At 43.1% G+C, this 22,194-nt stretch overlaps 1 protein-coding gene across 5 annotated transcripts in view; it reads right to left on the bottom strand.

Annotated features, from left to right (window-relative positions):
* LOC311131978 (prolyl endopeptidase-like) overlaps positions 1–22,194 on the bottom strand; it is a 71,319-nt gene that overhangs the window by 9,173 nt on the left and 39,952 nt on the right. For 4 of the 5 annotated variants that reach the window (XM_084165125.1, XM_084165127.1, XM_084165126.1 and 1 more), the window contains 4 exons: positions 6,647–6,721; positions 6,407–6,540; positions 5,442–5,572; positions 5,001–5,210 (listed from right to left, as the gene is read on the bottom strand). In XM_084165125.1, coding sequence (XP_084021251.1) covers positions 5,001–5,210; positions 5,442–5,572; positions 6,407–6,510 — 445 coding nt within the window. In that variant the 5' untranslated portion in view covers positions 6,511–6,540; positions 6,647–6,721. Of the gene's footprint in view, positions 1–5,000; positions 5,211–5,441; positions 5,573–6,406; positions 6,541–6,646; positions 6,722–9,387; positions 9,568–22,194 lie in introns of those variants that run through there. The other variant, XM_084165123.1, reaches the window with a different exon arrangement.

Here is a 22,194-nt window from a genome sequence, read left to right on the forward strand (position 1 = left end):
AGCATCTCCTTGCTTCCACGCACAGCCTACAAGCCACTGATGCAGACCTTTGGAACATCTACATTTAAAAAAAGTATAATACATGCATTTATTATAGCCTACACCATCACAATAAATCAATGATTTATTTTAGACAGGTCTAACGAAACATGATTTTTATTTCAGAAGAACAGAATAGCATACTTTGAGTCGTCCTTATGTTAGGCCCTGATATGGCTATGCCATATGGCTGTGGGCTACACTAGTTTATTTAGCAGACAAGACTTGCTTAGAATTCCGTGGCGTTATTTTTTATTATTTTATAGTATGAAGAATACAATTGAACATAGCTTAATAAAATAGAAAGGATATTTTCTCCAAACGATTTCAAAGGAAGTGCGCACATGTGACTATTCCGTGTTGAGCAGTTAAGAAAGAAACTGGTCCTCCTATGTGCTTAATTTAGAGTTATTTATGTAACTTTAGTTGTGATACAAACGTTGGGCTATATGTTTTGATGTTTAATACATTCTAAGGCTGCATGATGGGACTCTAATGATGATTTGAAAAAAGTCACAAGCTGCACACACTTCATCAGTCTCTCATTCACACTTTGACAAGCACTTGATAATATTCTCACCAGGCCTCTAATATCCCAGCGGCATCCCCCTTGTGTGACCGTAATGCCCCCTAAAAAATCCATGCCTTTTGCGGCCAAAGTGGCCTTTGTGCCCTTGGGTTGAATATAATAGGCTAATTATAATTCCCTTCTCCAGGCTGCCGTGCTCCGAAGCACCTCTCACTCACATGGCTCTCTCAGATGTAGCAAATGCCCGTCACATGAACGGGTCCTTCTCATAGGCATTTCAGCTAAGAAGTAGGCTACAAGTGAATGAAGACAGACACATCGGGGACGCAACTGCGCGCGTCCCTCATCGAATTCCGAGGTGCATATTGAATATATTACAACTGTCCATACAGTTTGCGCTTATAGCCTACTTTTCGTCAGCCAACAAGATGAGTAGGCCTAACGAACAGCGAAAGCACTAGCCTATGTCAATCTACTATCCCCCATAGTACAAAGGTTGACCTATTCTATTGGTCAACTTGTCCTTCTGTGCAAGAAAGAAAGAAAATCCAAACATACTCTGGGACAGTTGCGATAGATCCCAAATACAACCCCTCGCATCAAAAAACCTTTTAAAAGCAATGAGGCTGATCGTTTAGCTTAAAATATTGATAAACTATTAGGCTATTTTTTCACATTATGTGCGCAGCAATGCGCACACGGCAGTAGGCTATAAGCGCAAATGTTCCAAAATGCAATCAATTAGCGGGAAAACACTATTCTCGAAAGTGACAGCAAATGCGATTATGCATGTAATGCTTTATTATACAGTCCCTTGCAAGGGTATTCATCCCCCTTGGCGTTTTTCCTATTTTGTTGCATTACAACCTGTAATTTAAATGGATTCTTATTGGGATTTCATGTAATGGACATACACAAAATTGTCCAAATTGGTGAAGTGGAGTGAAAAAAATAACTTATTTCAAATAATTCAAAAAAATAAATAACGGAAAAGTGGTGCGTGCAAATGTTTTCACCCCCTTCGCTATGAAGCCCCTAAATAAGATCTGGTGCAACCAATTACCTTCAGAAGTCACATAATTAGTTAAATAAAGTCCACCTGTGTGCAATCTAAGTGTCACATGATCTGTCACATGATCTCAGTATATATATACACCAGTTCTGAAATGCCCCAGAATCTGCAACACCACTAAGCAAGGGGCACCACCAAGCAAGCGGCACCATGAAGACCAAGGACCTCTCCAAACAGGTCAGGGACAAAGTGGTGGAGAAGTACAGATCAGGGTTGGGTTATAAAAAAATATCTGAAACTTTGAACATCCCACGGAGCACCATTAAATCCATTATTAGAAAATGGAAAGAAAATGGCACCACAACAAACCTGCCAAGAGAGGGCCGCCCACCAAAACTCACGGACCAGGCAAGGAGGGCATTAATCAGAGAGGCAACAAAGAGACCAAAGATAACCCGGAAGGAGCTGCAAAGCTCCACAGCAGAGATTGGAGTATCTGTCCATAGGACCACTTTAAGCGATACACTCCACAGAGCTGGGCGTTACGGAAGAGTGGCCAGAAAAAAGCCATTGCTTAAAGAAAAAAATAAGCAAACACATTTGGTGTTCGCCAAAAGGCATGTGGGAGACTCCCCAAACATATGGAAGAAGGTACTCTGGTCAGATGAGACTAAAATTGAGCTTTTTGGCCATCAAGGAAAACGCTATGTCTGGCGCAAACCCAACACCTCTAATTACCCCGAGAACACCATCCCCACAGTGAAGCATGGTGGTGGCAGCATCATGCTGTGGGGATGTTTTTCCATCGGCAGGGACTGGGAAACTGGTCAGAATTGAAGGAATGATGGATGGCGCTAAATACAGGGAAATTCTTGAGGGAAACCTGTTTCAGTCTTCTAGAGATTTGAGACTGGGATGGAGGTTCACCTTCCAGCAGGACAATCTGCTAAAGCAACACTTGAATGGTTTAAGGGGAAACATTTAAATATCTTGGAATGGCCTAGTCAAAGCCCAGACCTCAATCCAATTGAGAATCTGTGGTATGACTTAAAGATTGCTGTACACCAGCGGAACCCATCCAACTTGGTCCTCTGTAGCTCAGCTGGTAGAGCACGGCGCTTGTAACGCCAAGGTAGTGGGTTCGATCCCCGGGACCACCCATACACAAAAATGTATGCACGCACGACTGTAAGTCGCTTTGGATAAAAGCGTCTGCTAAATGGCATATTATATTATAACTTGAAGGACCTGGAGCAGTTTTGCCTTGAAGAATGGGCAAAAATCCCAGTGGCTAGATGTGCCAAGCTTAGAGAGACATACCCCAAGAGACTTGCAGCTGTAATTGCTGCAAAAGGTGGCTCTACAAAGTATTGACTTTGGGGGGGGGGGGGGGGGGGGTGAATAGTTATTGTTTCACAATAACACATATTTTGCATCTTCAAAGTGGTAGGTATGTTGTGTAAATCAAATGATACAAACCCCCCCAAAAAAATAATTTTAATTCGAGGTTGTAAGGCAACAAAATAGGAAAAATGCCAAGGAGGTGAATACTTTTGAAACAATTTTTTTCATTTCACTTCACCAATTTGGACTATTTTGTGTATGTCCATTACATGAAATCCAAATAAAAATCCATTTAAATTACAGGTTATAATGCAACAAAATTGGAAAAACACCAAGGGGGATGAATACTTTTGCAATGCACTGTATCTTCACTTCTGTGCGTATGTGCTTGTATAATAGTGTGTGTGTGTTTTTCAATGTGTCTGTGCACTTGTACACTATTTTGTACTGTATACGGAAAGTATTCAGACCCCTTGACTTTTTCCACATTTTGTTACGTTACAGCCTTATTCTAAAATGGATTAAATAAAAACAATTCCTCAGCAATCTACAGACAATACCCCATAATGACAAAGCAAAAACAGATTTGTAGATTTTTTTCCAAATGTATTAAAAGTAAAAAACAGATAGCTTATTTACATAAGTATTCAGATCCTTTGCTATGAGACTCGAAATTGAGCTCAAGTGCTTCCTGTTCCCATTGATCATCCTTGAGATGTTTCTACAACTTGATTGGAGTCCATCCGTGGTAAATTCAATTGATTGGACATGATTTGGAAAGGCACACACCTGTCTATATAAGGTCCCACAGTTGACAGTGCATGTCAGAGCAAAAACCAAGCCATGAGGTCGATGGAATTCTCAGTAGAGCTCCGAGACAGGATTGTGTCGAGGCACAAATCTGGGGAAGGGTACCAAAACATTTCTGCGGCATTGAAGGTCCCCAAGAACACAGTGGCCTCCATCATTCTTAAATGGAAGAAGTTTGGAACCACCAAGACTCTACCTAGAGCTGGCTGCCCGGCCAAACTGAGCAATCGGGGGAGAAGGGCCTTGGTCAGGGAGGTGACCAAGAACCCGATGGTCACTCTGACAGAGCTCTAGAGTTCCTCTGTGGAGATGGGAGAACCTTCCAGAAGGACAACCATCTCTGCAGCATTCCACCAATCAGGCCTTTATGGTAGAGTGGCCAGGCGGAAGCCACTCCTCAGTAAAAAGGCACATGACAGCCCGCTTGGAGTTTGCCAAAAGGCACCTAAAGACTCTCAGACCATGAGAAACAAGATTCTCTGGTCTGATGAAACCAAGATTGAACTCTTTGGTCTGAATGCCAAGTGTCACGTCTGGAGGAAACCTGGCACCATCCCTACGGTGAAGCATGGTGGTGGCAGCATCATGCTGTGGGGATGTGTTTCGGTGGCAGGAACTGGGAGACTAGTCAGGATCGAGGCAAAGATGAACGGAGCAAAGTACAGAGAGATCCTGGATGAAAACCTGCTCCACAGCACTCAGAACCTCTGACTGGGGCGAAGGTTCACCTTCTAACAGGACAACGACCCTAAGCACACAGCCAAGACAACGCAGGAGTGGCTTCGGGACAAGTCTCTGAATGTCCTTGAGTGGCCCTGCCAGAGCCCGGACTTGAACCCGATCTAACATCTCTGAAGAGACCTGAAAATAGCTGTGCAGCAACGCTCCCCATCCAACCTGACAGAGCTTGAGAGGATCTGCAGAGATGAGATTGAGAAACTCCCCAAATACAGGTGTGCCAAGCTTGTAGCGTCATGCCCAAGAAGACTCGATGCTGTAATCGCTGACAAAGGTGTTCAACAAAGTACTGAGTAAAGGGTCTGAATACTTATGTAAATGTGACATTTCTAAAAACCTGTTTTTGCTTCGTCATTATGGGGTATTGTGTTTAGATTGACGAGGGGGGAAAAAACAATTTAATCAATTTTAGAATAAGGCTGTAACGTAACAAAATGTGGAAAATGTCAAGGGGTCTGAATACTTTCCGAAGGCACTGTATGTGTTTGTGTATGTTTGTGTGTATGTTTGTGTGCCTGTGTGTCTCACCATCAGCCTTCCCGTCCTGCCGGGGGTAGCAGTTATAAAACACCCCGCGAGCATCGTGGGTCCAGGCCAGGCAGCTGAACTTCACCCTGTCCAGGACATCAGGCAGCTTCATGAGGTCATCAGCCTTCAGGAAGTGCACTGTCACCCAGTCGGAGCCACTGGAGCTCAGGCCGTATGCAAAGTACTCACACTCCTCCGATAGACGCCCCACTGGAAGGAGAGAGGAAGGGGAAGTAGAGAGAGGCAAGTGTATAATGTAGGCCTATCATTGATGTTTTTGTGTTTTAGCAATATACTCCACCGTTGTCACAGCAATCAAATCTAATAACAGAGGAAGAATGTAAATGGCTTGATAAGATAGGGGGAGGAGTTGTGAGGGCTCAGGTTGAGACAGACAAAGTTACGGTGTGTTTGTGTGTATTACAGTAATCAGGAGCTCACTCTTCAAAGCTACAGTCCCATCCTCAGACAGTGTGTTTGGGTCAAAGAAGACTGTGGCCGGTCCATCCAGAGAGTCCTGCACATAGAGCGCATCCTGGTTCTGCAGGCCCTGGTTATGGAAGTAGAAATACCTACAGACAGAGGAAATGCCTGTTACACCATGGAGAGCATCAGACACACATATGTACTCTTTATAAAGTGTATAACAACCAGTGGAATAACCTGTATGTAACATACACTACCGTTCAAAAGTTTGGGGTCACTTAGAAATGTCTTATTTTACCCATCTTAATCTTTAATTTTTATTGGCCAGTCTGAGATATGGCTTGTTCTTTGCAACTCTGCCTAGAAGGTCAGCATCCCGGAGTCGCCTCTTCACTGTTGATGTTAAGACTGATGTTTTGCGGGTACTATTTAATGAAGCTGCCAGTTGAGGACATGTGAGGCATCTGTTTCTCAAACTAGACACTCATGTATTTGTCCTCTTGCTCAGTTGTGCACCGGGGCCTCCCACTCCACTTCTGGTTAGAGCCAGTTTGCGCTGTTCTGTGAAGGGAGTAGTACACAGCGTTGTACGAGATCTTCAGTTTCTTGGCAATTTCTCGCATGGAATAGCCTTCTTTCTCAGAACAAGAACAGTAATTCTTGTAATCGAACCCACAATTTCTGATACTCCAGATACTCAACTAGTCTCAATAAGTCTTTATTGCTTCTTTAATCAGTACAACAGTTTTCAGCTGTGCTAACATAATTGCAAAAGGATTTTCTAATGATCAATTAGGAGTGTGAGTGTATTTTCTTGGGAAACAGAAATAATAGTATGCAGGCTTTTGTTCCAGCCCAGCACTGAATCTGTTGATTCAGCTCATCAACTGATTCCTAACCTGTTCTTGCAGGGGCAGCTGTAGTTTAGTTCCTAACCGGTTTCTTCTCTTGTAGGGGCAGCTGTATTTTTTAGTTCCTACCTGTTTCCTCTCTTGTAGGGGCAGCTGTATTTGGGGTAGTCATAGAGCTCAGTTAGCCGCTGGTGAAACTGAGGCCTGACTGCACACTGCTCCAGGAATGGCATGGTCAGCTTATTCTGCTCCTCCACAAAGGCCTGGGAAAACACATGCACACATGTCAGAGTTCAGGAATAGGTTACAACTATAATTTTGCAATACATCCCTTGTTATTGTGTATTTTCCATAATGCATCACAATCACCTTTGTTTCTTCACTGTCAGGATCTTCCAACCAGGCATAAGGGTCACATATCTTAACCCCATGGTAGTCATCCACCTTCAGGATAGAAATACGACACTTAAATATTACAACACACTAAAAAACACACATTGTTTGAAAAGGATGCGTCACAACCTCACCTGTCTGTTCGACAGCTGAGTTCTACAGAATGTCAGTAAATCACCTTATATTACATTTAATTAATGGGCTATGATGTGGCAATTTCCAGTGGATTCCAGTTAAAAAAGAAAAAAACTGACTGATTTATGGCCTACAGCATGTGTACATGCCTCTGGCTAAAGACACAATTAAAGCAACAGTCTTAAATATATAATCATTAGTTGCTACATCCATTATATATATATATATATATATATATATATATATATATATATATATATATACAGTGGGGAGAACAAGTATTTGATACACTACTGATTTTGCAGGTTTTCCTACTTACAAAGCATGTAGAGGTCTGTAATTTTTATCATAGGTACACTTCAACTGTGAGAGACGGAATCTAAAACAAAAATCCAGAAAATCACATTGTATGATTTTTAAGTAATTAGTTTGCATTTTATTGCATGACGTAAGTATTTGATCACCTACCAACCAGTAAGAATTCCGGCTATCACAGACCTGTTAGTTTTTCTTTAAGAAGCCCTCCTGTTCTCCACTCATTACCTGTATTAACTGCACCTGTTTGAACTCGTTACCTGTATAAAAGACACCTGTCCACACACTCAATCAAACAGACTCTAACCTTTCCACAATGGCCAAGACCAGAGAGCTGTGTAAGGACATCAGGGATACAATTGTAGACCTGCACAAGGCTGGGATGGGCTACAGGACAATAGGCAAGCAGCTTGGTGAGAAGGCAACAACTGTTGGCGCAATTATTAGAAAATGGAAGAAGTTCAAGATGACGGTCAATCACTCTCGGTCTGGGGCTCTATGCAAGATCTCACCTCGTGGGGCATCAATGATCATGAGGAAGGTGAGAGATCAGCCCAGAACTACACGGCAGGACCTGGTCAATGACCTGAAGAGAGTTGGGACCACAGTCTCAAAGAAAACCCTTAGTAACACATTACGCCGTCATGGATTAAAATCCTGCAGCGCACGCAAGGTCCCCCTCATCAAGCCAGCGCATGTCCAGGCCCGTCTGAAGTTTGCCAATGACCATCTGGATGATCCAGAGGAGGAATGGGAGAAGGTCATGTGGTCTGGGCGACAGGTAGCTTAGTGGGTAAGAACGTTGTGCCAGTAACCGAAAGGTCGCTGGTTCTAATCCCCGAGCTGACTAGGTGAAAAATCTGTCGATGTGCCCTTAAGCAAGGCACTTAACCCTAATTGCTCATGTAAGTCGCTCTGGATAAGAGCGTCTGCTAAATGACTAAAATGTAAATGTAAATGTCTGATGAGACAAAAATTGAGCTTTTTGGTCTAAACTCCACTCGCCGTGTTTGGAGGAAGAAGAAGGATGAGTACAACCCCAAGAACACCATCCCAACCGTGAAGCATGGAGGTGGAAACATCATTCTTTGGGGATGCTTTTCTGCAAAGGGGACAGGACGACTGCACCGTATTGAGGGGAGGATGGATGGGGCCATGTATCGCGAGATCTTGGCCAACAACCTCCTTCCCTCAGTAAGAGCATTGAAAATGGGTCGTGGCTGGGTCTTCCAGCATGACAACGACCCGAAACACACAGCCAGGGCAACTAAGGAGTGGCTCCGTAAGAAGCATCTCAAGGTCCTGGAGTGGCCTAGCCAGTCTCCAGACCTGAACCCAATAGAAAATCTTTGGAGGGAGCTGAAAGTCCGTATTGCCCAGCGACAGCCCCGAAACCTGAAGGATCTGGAGAAGGTCTGTATGGAGGAGTGGGCCAAAATCCCTGCTGCAGTGTGTGCAAACCTGGTCAAGACCTACAGGAAATGTATGATCTCTGTAATTGCAAACAAAGGTTTCTGTACCAAATATTAAGTTCTGCTTTTCTGATGTATCAAATACTTATGTCATGCAATAAAATGCAAATTAATTACTTAAAAATCATACAATGTGATTTTCTGGATTTTTGTTTTAGATTCCGTCTCTCACAGTTGAAGTGTACCTATGATAAAAATTACAGACCTCTACATGCTTTGTAAGTAGGAAAACCTGCAAAATCGGCAGTGTATCAAATACTTGTTCTCTCCACTGTATATATATATATATATATACCCATTGATTCTTGAAAAATATAACTTATAAATGCCTCATGAGCTTAGTCAACTGTGGTACCCCATCAGAACCCAAAATACAAGCTTGTTTTACTCCAATGTTTAATTAACAACGTACATTTAAACAAACACGGTATAGCCTCAAAACATAGTTTAAACTATAATTGTTTATATCATGGATGGTCAGTCCGCATCCATACAGGTCTATTAATTATAGTGGTTAAATTTCTCATTTTTACCAAAACACCACTTTGTTATTGTTTCATTTAATGATTCTAGATGTAATCTTATGACCCTTCTGCTGTATAAATTTTACGCCACATTGGACGACTTATTTCAGGGTTACTCAGCTCAGCCACACTGGTTTTGCACACAGTGAAGGCCTGCTCTTTTTTGCTCCCTCATCCTGCAATATCTTCCTTCTTGTGCGCTGCGCCTGCCACTTTAAGAATGGGCGAGAGAGATTTGAAGCTGAAAGCGCTGTTGGAATTTGACACCGACCTTACTCTCATCTCTCCGAGCTGCCGGGTACTTAAAAGCCATGGCAGAGTGTCTAAATGTGTTCTTATGTCTCTTCAAGCAGTCGCCGTCCGCTGTTTTGCTTTCTTAGTTTGTCCACCTGTCTGTCCGTACCACTACTCCACACCCTGCATGACTCAGTGACAGGATGCCCGAAGTGAAAGTAAAATCATGTTCCCCTCTCGTGTTTGACGGTGTCCACTAGTTACCACAGCCACAAAGTAAAAATGGTCTCTATCGTAAAAAAAATAATGAAAACAAACATTTGCTTTTTGGTCTTAATTTGAGGCTAGGCATAAGGTTAGCACTTTGGTTAGGGTTAGGTTTAAAATCAGATTTTAAGAAGATCATTTGCAGAAATAGGCGGGGTTTATGACTTTGTAGCTGTGGTAACTAGTGACTACCGGGTTTCACAAACTGACATGGGCAAAGATTTTTTATAACTAATGACGCGTTCATGTGCTAGTCGGAACTAGGAAATTCAGAAATGTCCTGCTTGCACACTGGTTGAACGTGGCACGTGTGTAACTACAACCATTTAGCAAGTCGGAAATTTCAGAGTTCCGACAAGCAATTGAGCGCAGCATAAATCATTGTTCTATCTGTGACATGAGTCTGTCCCGCTGAGGTCGATACTGCTCCCAACAGGATGTGATGTCATCACCATTCAGACAGGGCAGGGCACAGTCAATGAATAGGTGTTGTTATTTTCTCATTCTCTCTCTGTGTATTTGTTTATTTATTTGTCTGAAGTGTGGTATTATTTTAAGTGCAGAAAAACGACACCCTGGTCTGAGTATAAATGTTGATAGGTAGATAAACGGAAGAGGAAAGCAAGGGAAGACACGAGATGGGCGTCTTGTGTCTGAGTGTGTATGAACAGCAGGTTGACGTTTATTGTCATGAGTCTTGTCCTGGAGGCAGAACTGAGAAATGTCCCCTTAGATAGGCCAGCTCTAAAGTCCAAATTGGCTATATTGTAATTTAAGGTTAGGGTTAGGCATTAGGGTTAGCAGTGTGGTTAAGGTTGGGGTTAAGGTTAGTTAGGTTTGTGGCTGTGACCACTGCAGAGCTGCCTCCAGAACAAGATTCATGACAAAAAACACTGAACAAGGGGATTTGTTTGGTGTTAGTGGATGAGTGTAATAGAAGTGTATTTGTTGGATTGCTTACTACATGTTGGAAGAGAAAGAGGATTTATGTGTCTGTCTTTGTGACATAAACGTGTCGCAGGAGTGTGACAGGGACCAGGTCTCAAAGTCCTTACGTGCTTGTGTGTGTTACTCATGTCTGGTCTGTGGCAGTGAGTTTTTGATGTGGCTCTCAAGAGATGCCACGCTTTGAATGTCAACACACCCTTGGGGGCCGTACACACATGCATACACACACTTGTGTACGCACTGCACTTGCTCACAAACCCAACAAAAAAACACCTGCACACACCATTGAGGCAGTTCAATTGAATGCCAGCTGGTGGAGACTTAAATCCAGGGACATTTAGTTGGCAATGATGTCAATGAGTTGACCTGTAAATCTCCAGATGTTTGTATTGGGCAAACAAAAATGGCAACAAACAACAAAGACATTAAGGTAATGCAAACTGTCCTCACCAAAGTTATTTTCACGAAGTTATGTAGCCTATTCCTGGGTATCAAGCATTCATGAACAAACACGATACTCTCTCTCTCTCTCTCTCTCGCTCTCTGTCAATTCAATCTCTCTTATTGTATTATGTATGTGATACATGGTTGGGATACGAAAGTGATACGTGGTTGTCTCGCCTGGCCATCTTAAGATGAATGCACTAGCTGTGGGTCGCTCTCCAAGGGAGCGTCTGCTGAATGGCTAAATTGTAATGTAAATGTAGTGCTATGTCTGTATACAGTGCATTTGGAAAGTATTCAGACCCCTTGACTTTTTCCACATTTTGTTACGGATTCAATTGTTTTTTCCCCTCATCAATCTACACACAATACCCCACAATGACAAAGCAAAAACAGGTTTCTATATCTTTTTGCACATTTACTAAAAAATTTAACAGAAATATTACATTTACATAAGTATTCTGACCACTCCTGTGTTGTCTTGGCTGTGTGCTTAGGGTCGTTGTCCTGCTGGAAGGTGAACCTTCGCCCCAGTCTGATGTCCTGAGAGCTCAGGAGCAGGTTTTCATCAAGGATCTCTCTGTACTTTGCTCCGGTAAACTTTCCCTCAAACCTGACTAGTCTCCCAGTCCCTGCCGCTGAAAAACGTGCCTTGTGGCAAACTCCAAGCGGGCTGCCGTTCCTTTTTCTGAGGAGTGGCTTCCATTTGCCCACTCTACCATAAAGGCCTGATTGGTGGAGTGCTGCAGAGATGGTTGTCCTTCTGGAAGGTTCTCCCATCTCCACAGAGGAACTCTGGAGCTCTGTCAGAGTGACCATCGGGTTCTTGATCACGTTCCTGACCAAGGCCCTTCTCCCCCGATTGCTCAGTTTGGCCGGGCAGCCAGCTCAAACTTCCACTTAAGAATGATGGAGGCCACTGTGTTCTTGGGGACCTTCAATGCTGCAGAAATGTTTTTGGTACCCTTCCCCAGATCTGTGCCTCGACACAATCCTGTCTCGGAGCTCTACTGACAATTCCTTCGACCTCATGGCTTGGTTTTTGCTCTGACATGCACTGTCAACTGTGGGACCTTATATAGACAGGTGTGTGCCTTTCCAAATCATGTCCAATTAATTGAATTTACCACAGGTGGACTCCAATCAAGTTGTAGAAACATCTCAAGGATAATCAATGGAAACAGGATGCACCTGAGTTCAATTTCGAGTCTCATAGCAAAGGGTCTGAATACTTATGTAAATAAGGTATTTCTGTTTTTAATTTTTTTAAATACATTTGCAAACATTTCTAAAAACCAGTTTTTTTTTTGTCATTATGGGGTATTGTGTGTAGATTGATGAGGAACATTTCTTATTTAATCCATTTTAGAATAAGGCTGTAACGTAACAAAATGTGGAAAAAGTGAATACTTTCCGAATGCACTGTATGTACGTAAAGCGCGCACCTGACACAGGCCAGGCAACCTCCGTTGTTCACTGGAAGAAAACGGAGGAGGTGAGACCGGGAACAGCTCGAAGGTCGGGACCTGTAAAACATAGTTATACATAGGTATAACCTTGGACGCAAAAGCTGTATTAGGATGTAACCACCAACGGATCAGACCCCGGGGTAGAGACGTCAATCCCTACATGACACGCCGAGAGTCAAAACATTTATTTAATCCGTTTTAGAATAAGGCTGTAACGTAACAAAATGTGGAAAAAATCAAGGGGTCTGAATACTTTCCGAATGCACATGTATATTATGTATTTTATTTGTTGTGTACAGGAAGAGTAGCCGCTGCCTCGGCAGTAGCTAATTGGGAATCCTAATAAACACTAGTACTAATATCCCCACAGCAGCCATACGTCAGAGGGCAGGCTGACAGACACACGTCAACATGGTAGCACAGATTATGCGCATACAGATTTGTAGAAGTACATAAATGTCTGGACACACACTCGTATGATAAATACCTACACACTCTCTTGAATGCACAGACACAATCATGAATGTACATACTTACTGTGAACTACACACACACACTATTCACAAGAATAAGAGCATGTAATACAGTGTGATACAGTACATCCTTTCATAGACCATAGTGTTATTATTGATACAGTAGCTGTGTCATGATTAAAGAGAACAGGTTCTGATACAAAGTCACCTGACTATTAAAATTCAGCAAGTCATACTTATAAGGAAATGATGTCACCAATCAACCTTATTCCTGATTCACACTCCTATAGAAATGTTTCCTAGACTCAACACGACCTGGTTATAAAAATAACTTGATGTCAACAATCCACCTTCAGTTTCACTGCCAAATGACACAAATACACGGGTGAAAACCTCCATTAGTTTCCGACGCAGATCACTTTTCTGAGGTGACTCATATTTGCCATGTACTGTGCTTTCTATGACGTAGTGTGATAATGCCTAAAGTAATTCGATTTAACTTCAAGGAGATGGAAATCCTTCCTCTCCACCACCCCCCTCTCTCTCTCTCTCTCTCTCTCTCTCTCTCTCTCTCTCTCTCTCTCTCTCTCTCTCCCTCTCTCTCTTCCCCCTCTCTCTTTATCGCTCTCTTGTCCTCCACTATGGCCCTCAGGTATTCACCTGTTACCTAATGGAGCAGGTGTTTTGGACCGCCCTGACTGGCAGACAGACAGATAGTCTCTCCTCAGGTTGTGTGGATAAACTACAGAGGCAAGCCAGTGACCACACACAACACACACACAACAACCCTGGGTGGTCCTCTCAACACTGGGAAAACGAGAAAACGTTTTTAGAGAAATTCGCCTGTCAAGCAGACTGTGATTGCTTCACTGTTTTTATGGTCAAAAACAGCTGCTGCTACTACTACTTTTCAAAATAGACTATTACTGATATGTTCGTTTTTCATGTGTACAAGTCTATGTTGCATGCTTTCATACGATTCTGTCAAATAGAAACATTGTTTGTGAAGCATAAAAAAGCAGACAAGATGCTGTAAACAGTCACACTTCTGGTGTAGCATTATTTTAGCTATAAGAGTGTATGTTTTACACAAACTATTTTTAAGCTTAGTGTGAGGCTATGAACCTTCACAATTTATTGCTATTTCTCTATTGTGGTTTCATAGATGAATTAACTGAGGAATAAGAGGGTTTTGTGTAGGCAGACATTTGTTGTGATGTGGCGCATCCGTAGCGCATCATGGATTAGCCCTAAGGATGGAGAGAACAAAAACAGGTTTTGAGTTTCGGACGTTCAATCTGTCTAATCCATAAAGCTGTGAAAACGACTTGGAGAAGGAGGGAGGGAGGAAGGAGTCAGGGAGGAGAGGACAGATGGTTAATTTTGGTCTAATTAGTGTTGCAGTGAAAAGCAAGATCGTGTCCCAAATGGTACCCTATAGTGCATCATTTTTTACCAGGGCTCATAGGTGCACTATGTAGGGAATACACTCATACAAAAAAAGCTGAGCCCTTTAAATAACCCTTTTTGGTTCCAGGTAGAACCCTTTTGGTTTCAGGTAGAACCCTTTTGGGTTCCATGTAAAACCCTTTGCACGAGGGTTCTACATGGAACCCAAAAGGGTTCTACCTGCGACCAAAAATTGTTATCCTATTGGGACAACCAAATAACCATTTTGGAACCCTTTGTTCTAAGAGGATGCCATTTGGGACACAGCCCAAGACAAAGGAAGCTTGATATAGTGGAACATTATTATTTTTTGTATCAGTAATGCCCATTTATAAATGTAGATGGCAAGGATTGACAGAAAATACAGTACATTTAAAGTACACTTACCTTTACCAGACAAGCAAACAAAGTTTGACCCCAAAAAAGAGGACAATGAGCATGATAATGATGATAAGTATGAACAGTTGAAGGCAATTGTAGATTGCTGATATAATACATCAGTGGAGATGAAGACGAGAGCAATGAATCAGACTATTGATGATGATGACAATGAATACAACAGGGAGAGATGATGACAGCAAAACTTAGCACTTAGGACAGCAACATCCCCTATCCATTACCTCACAACCGTACTGTAACTCTGCTAGCTAACTGATTGGTCGATCAGTAATTATGCATGCAGCCCTAACTGGCCTGCTGTAACTAAGGTGTGGTGAGGCTGGATTTAGTGGGGAGGAAAGTGGACCAGGCCACAGAGAGTTGGGTGGTTATGAAAGCAGCCAGAGCCAGACAGGCCGATGAGACAGTGGTCCTCCCTCCCATCTGTGTTAGACCATTAGCATATGGGCTAATGGGCTAACACATACAGTCAGGTAGCCTGCCAATTTGCATCGGGATTAGCCAGTCAGATTATAGAGAAGCCACAAGACTGCCTGAGAGGGAGAGGATGTGGTGGCGGCTGGAACAGTACTGGCTCTCGGTTCACTGCCAAGTTAAGGGATGGAGACCATGTTATGGCACTGAAAAAGACACGAATAGATAACGAGAGAGGGAAAGAAAGAGCTCAGAGCATATATGCTCCGTGCACTCATTACACTGTCAGTTAATTGCAAATCTCAAACACACACACACACACTGTGAGGGGAGCATTGTGATCAGCCCCCTCCTCAAGTGTAGAGTATGGGGGACTGACAAGAGATAATATGTGATTACATATTATATTGAATATTTGGATTATCATTGTGGTCATAAATTCAAACTCAGATATACCTCACAAACCTTTCCATTGGTGATCATCTGCTTAGTAGTCAACGCTAATATCTTTGGCTCAGAAATGCTAGATTTGAAGCCATATTACAACTAAAAGTGGTACTCTATAAACTCCTCATATAGAAATTGACAATGTGCAGATTTGTTGCCTTTAGAGATCATATAAAGTCAGGCTTGGGAGTATTTATCAATGTATTTACATCTGGTTAGGCCTATTGATGCTTTTCAGGGAGATTGACAGACACATGACATAAATTAGATGTCCATTATTACGACAGAAGGTATTATTCCTCACCTTACTGGTACGATAATTCTGTTTTTCTGCTCAAAATAAAATTGTAGTTTTTAGTACCAGGAGCTTGATTTGAATGGTATATCTCACCTCATTTTCACGTCATCTCACTCATTATTACCAGTGAATACACAACTGAAATAATTCATAACATTTTACCACTATATAAAAAACATGTAATACATGGGATGAGGAGTTGTCACGTTTGTTTTCCATCCTCACGGCAGAGCACGTGTAGGGCCTAGAGGGGCAGTTAAAGACTAGCAGGATTAAGACAATTAGGGGGATGATTTGTTGTCCGAAAGAGGAGAAGAAGCAGATTAAATATGGAGAATTAGGTCAAAGTGATGATGATGGCTAGAAGAAGGAGGGAGGAGAAAGGAGGGAGGAGGAGGTGGGGAGGATTGGGGTCAGAGAAACCGATTGCGGTAACACTGGACTGAAGAGTGCCAAGACATAAGTGGTGACGGAGGGAGAGAGAGGGAGGGAGCGAAAGTCAAGGAAGGCTATAACGGGACTAAGAGAGATGTTGTGTTGCCTAGTGATGTGTGAAGTCAGGTAACCTCATCAACTGTACTTCACCTGCTTTGCTCCCTGGGCGTGTCTGTCTGGGGTTTTTCCCCTGTCTACACACCACTGAATCAGCACAGGGTGTTCTATTTGTTTTTTCCTCCTCTTTTCTTCCTCCTCCTCCTCTCATTATTTTTTCCCTCTCTCCACCAACCTAATTAGCAGACACTTTTATTGATCTGTGGGATTTGGGCTCAGATCCTCCCTGTCTGGCAGACAGATCTGTGGTAAAGTCGTTCTGGGGGTCTTTGGAGGTCACCCCTGTAGACGAGCCCACCTGTTAACCCCTAGCCCATGCAGACAGTGTAACACCCCTCATCCCCTTCTGAGAGGGTGTTTTGCAGTTGGGCCGCACGTGGGTGGCGTGTGGATAAAGCCAGTGTTTTCTAATTAGTGTGGGGTTTGGGTTTGTGCTAATACAACCCATAAGCTACAACTGTCATGATGACAAATCTTCCCAAAAATCTAATAATGTGGACCTATAGTAAAATAAACACGATAGCATGTCCTAACAAAAAAAGTATGGTTTTGACACATAAAGAAAATAGCTAGCATGAATTAGCACGTGCTGGCCCCAGCTAACACAAATTAAATAGTTTTGTCACATAGCAAAAAAACAGAAGGTAGCCCTTTCCTGCAGTCAATGACCAAAATCGCCCTCTTTGGCCTCATGGGTGAAATATTATTAATATTTTTCATAATGTCATAATTAATAACGCTTTTATTTATTTTATTTCATGAAAATCTGGTGTTTGTATGTCAAACAGTTTAGTTATATTTCAGTCTTCTGTGATATACAGTACCAGTCAAAAGTTTGGATGCACCTATTCATTTTCTACATTGTAGAATAATAAAGAAGACATCAAAACTATAAAATAACACATATGGAATCATGTAGTAACCAAAACAGTGTTAAACAAATCAAAATATATTTTATATGTGAGATTCTTCAAAGTAGCCACCCTTTGCCTTGATGACAGCTTTGCATACTCTTGGCATTCTCTCAACCAGCTTCACCTAGAATGCTTTTCCAACAATCTTGAAGGAGTTCCCACATATGCTGAGCACTTGTTGGCTGCATTTCCTTCACTCTGCCGTCCGATTCATCCCAAACCATCTCAATTGGGTTGAGGTCGGGGGATTGTGGAGGCCAGGTCATCTTATGCAGCACTCAATCACTCTCCTTCTTGGTAAAATTGCCCTTACACAGCCTGGAGGTGTGTTGGGTCATTGTCCTGTTGAAAAACAAATGATAGTCCCACTAAGACTAAACCAGATGGGATGGCGTATCGCTGCAGAATGCTGTGGTAGCCATGCTGGTTAAGTGTGCCTTGAATTCTAAATATATCACAGACAGTGTCACCAGCAAAGCACCCCCACACCATAACACCTCCTCCTCCATGCTTTACGGTGGAAACAACACATCCGGAGATCATCCGTTCACCCACACCGCATCTCACAAAGACACAGCGGTTGGAACCAAAAATCTCCACCAGTCTAATGTCCATTGCTCGTGTTTCTTGGCCCAAGCAAGTCTTTTATTGGTGTCCTTTAGTAGTGGTTTCTTTACAGCAATTCGACCATGAAGACCTGAATCACACAGTCCCCTCTGAACAGTTGATGTTGAGATGTGTCTGTTACTTGAACTCTGTGAAGCATTTATTTGGGCTGCAATTTCTGAGGCTGGTAACTCTAATGAAATTATCCTCTGCAGCAGAGGTAACTCTGGGTCTTCCATTCCTGTGGCAATCCTCATGAGAGCCAGTTTCATCATAGCGCTTGATGGTTTTTGCGACTGCACTTGAAGAAACTTTCAAAGTTCTTGAAATGTTCAGTGTTGACTGACCTTCATGCCTTAAAGTAATGATGGACTGTCGTTTCTCTTTGCTTATTTGATCTGTTCTTGCCATAATATGGACTTGGTCTTTTACCAAATAGGGCTATCTTCTGTAGACCCCCCTACCTTGTCACAACACAACTGATTGGCTCAAACGCATTAAGAAGGAAAGAAATTCCAAAAATTTACTTTAAAGCCTCCTGTAGCTCAGTTGGTAGAGCATGGCGCTTGCAACGCCAGGGTTGTGGGTTCGATTCCCACGGGGGGCCAGTATGAAAAATGTATGCACTAACTGTAAGTCGTCTCTGGATAAGAGCATCTGCTAAATGACTAAAATGTAAATGTAAATGTAAGAAGGCACACCTGTTAATTGAAATGCATTCCAGGTGACTACCTCATGAAGCTGGTTGAGAGAATGCCAAGAGTGTGCAAAGCTGTCATCAAGGCAAAGGGTGGATATTTGAAGAATCTCAAATATAAAATATATTTTCATTTGTTTAACACTGATTTGGTTACTAAATGATTCCATATGTTGAGTAAAAAATAAAAGCAGATAACTAAAGAGCAGCAGTAAAATAAAACAGTAGGGAGGCTAAATACAGGGGGTACTGGTACAGAGTCAATGTGTGGGGGCACTGGCTAGTCGAGGTAATATGTACATGTGGGTAGAGTTAAAGTGACTATGCATAAATAATAAACAGAGTAGCAGCAGCGTAAAAGAAGGGAGGGGTGCAAGTTGTCCAGGTAGCCATGATTAGCTGTTCAGGAGTTTAATGGCTTGGGGGTAGAAGCTGTTAATAAGCCTTTTGGACCTAGACTTGGCGCTCCGGTACCGCTTGCCGTGCGGTAGCAGAGAGAACAGTCTATGACTAGGGTGGCTGGAGTCTTTGACAATTTTTAGGGCCTTCCTCTGACACCGCCTGGTATAGAGGTCCTGAATTGCAGGAAGCTTGGACACAGTGATGTACTGGGCCGAATACACTACCCTCTGTAGTGCCTTGCGGTCGGAGGCCGAGCAGTTACCATACCAGACGGTGATGTAACCAGTCAGGATGCTCTCGATGGTGCAGCTATAGAACTTTTTGAGGATCTGTCGACCCATGCCAAATCTTTTCAGTCTCCTGAGTGAGAATAGGCTTTGTAGTGCACTCTTCACGACTGTCTTGGTGTGTTTGGACCATGATACTTTGGTGATGTGGACACCAAGGAACTTGAAGCTCTCAACCTGTTCCACTACAACCCTGTCGATGAGAATGGGGGCATGCTCAGTCCTCTTTTTTTCCTGTAGTCCACAATCATGTCCTTTGTCTTGATCACGTTGAGGGAGAGGTTGTAATCCTGGCACCACACGGCCAGGTCTCTGACCTCCTCCCTATAGGCTGTCTCATCGTTGTTGGTGATCAGGCCTACCACTGTTGTGTCGTCGGCAAACTTTTAGTGATGGTGTTGGAGTCGTGCCTGGCCATGCAGTCATGGCTGAACAGGGAGTACAGGAGGGGACTGAGCACGCACCCCTGAGGGGCCCCCGTGTTGAGGATCAACATGGCAGATGTGTTGTTACCTACCCTTACCACCTGGGGGCGGCCCATCAGGAAGTCCAGGATCCAGTTGCAGAGGGAGGTGTTTAGTCCCAGGGTCCTTAGCTTAGTGATGAGCTTTGAGGGCACTATGGTGTTGAACGCTGAGCTGTAGTCAATGAATAGCATTCTCACGTAGGTTTTCCTCTTGTCCAGGTGGGAAAGGGCAGTGTGGAGTGCAATAGAGATTGCATCGTCTGTGGATCTGTTGGGGCGGTATGCAAATTGGAGTGGGTCTAGGGTTTCTGGGTTAATGGTGTTGATGTGTGCCATGACCAGCCTGTGTGCCATGACCAGCCCATTTAGTCAGGTTATCTTAGTGTCGTTGGGCACAGGGACTATGGTGGTCTGCTTGAAACATGTTGGTATTACAGACTCAGTCAGGAACATGTTGAAAATGTCAGTGAAGACACTTGCCAGTTGGTCAGCACATGCTCGGAGTACACGTCTTGGTAATCCGTCTGGCCCTGTGGCCTTGTGAATGTTGACCTGCTTAAATGTCTTACCCACATCGGCTACGGAGAGCGTGATCACATAGTCATCCGTAACAGCTGATGCTCTCATGCATGCTTCAGTGTTGCTTGCCTCGAAGCGAGCGTAGAAGTGATTTAGCTCGTCTGGTAGGCTTGTGTCACAGGGCAGCTCCCGGCTGTGCTTCTCTTTTGTAGTCTGTAATAGTTTTCAAGCCCTGCCACATCCGACGAGCATCAGAGCCGGTGTAGTACAATTAAATCTTAGTCCTGTATTGACTCTTTGCCTGTTTGATGGTTCATCGGAGGGCATAGCAGGATTTCTTATAAGCGTCTGGGTTAGAGTCCCGCTCCTTGAAAGCGGCAGCTCTACCCTTTAGCTCAGTGTTACCTGTAATCCATGGCTTCTGGTTGAGGTATGTACGTACGGTCACTGTGGTGACGACGTCATCGATGCACTTATTGATGAAGCCAGTGACTGATGTGGTGTACTTCTCAATGCTATCGGAAGAATCCCGGAACATATTCCAGTCTGTGCTAGCAAAACAGTCCTGTAGCTGTGAAACTCTTCTCCACTTTCTCTAACTCCTTAATCCTCCATCTCCTCCCCCTCCCTCCTCCCTCTTTGTGGATGACTTTGTCAACCACTTTTTAAAAAAGGTTGACGATATCCACTCCTCTTTCACTAAGCCTATTGAGTCCACTGGTCCAACTCACACAGAACTACCCTATGCCTTGACCTCTTTCTTCCCTCTCTCTCCCTTCGAAATCCTTTGACTAGTGATGTCCGGCCTCCCGACAACCTGCACACTTGACCCCATCTCCTCCTCCCTTCTCGAGACCATCTCTGGAGACCTTCTCCCATTCCTCACTTCCCTCATTAACTCATATCTGACCACTGACTTCAAGATGGCTAGAGTCATTCCCCTCCTCAAGTAACCAACTGTTGTGACATGACCTTTATTAATCTAATGACTGTTATTTATATAATTAACAATGTTTAATTGTTACCCGATTAAATTAATAATGTAACAATGAACTCATTAGGATTTGAGGCACCACGGGAGCAGTTGTTTAAAGAGTTACCAGCTCCCGAATAAAACTCTAGAAGGTATATACATATTACATCGATATACAGTCAACTTATTAATTATTACCTCGTATCATATCATCATTCTGAACGTCGTAACCTCCTTGCATCTGCAGAAACCCCAGCCTTACTTATGATTCAGTACTACACAAATTGGTCCAATTATTTATTTACCAGCTAACTCAATGGTAACACAGGATAACATACACACTTAATACATTAACAACAGTTCCCTAGTGGACTGACAACAACATAATAATAATAATAATAATATGCCATTTAGCAGACATGACTGCTTGTTACAAAAGAGGGAGAGGTAGAGAGACGGGGACAGAGACACTTAACGTTGGTAAATTTAGAAACTACTCTCACTTATATTTCTCCTATACTTTGCACACGAACCACCGCCCGCTTGGAGTAAGAAATCATGAATGTATTTACGTGAGGTGCCGCCGTGTAGTTCTCTCTCTCTAAACCGGACCGCCCTGGAAAGGGAGTTGGTCGGGCCTTCTCGCGGCTTGCTCGTAAGGCTCTGATTGTCCAACAGTTACAACAAGTCTTCTACTGTTGTGGTCCTCTGTAGTTGTCTGATGTCTGGTGACTTGTCATGTAGTCCAAAACAGAACTACAGAATGGATTTTCCTTCCACTCGTTCTGGAAGATTGGTTCTGTGAAAATAGGCTAGCCAG

Source organism: Coregonus lavaretus (genome assembly GCF_964263955.1).
Source record: "Coregonus lavaretus genome assembly, chromosome: 7".
In the NCBI taxonomy this organism is placed as follows: Eukaryota; Metazoa; Chordata; class Actinopteri; order Salmoniformes; family Salmonidae; genus Coregonus; species Coregonus lavaretus.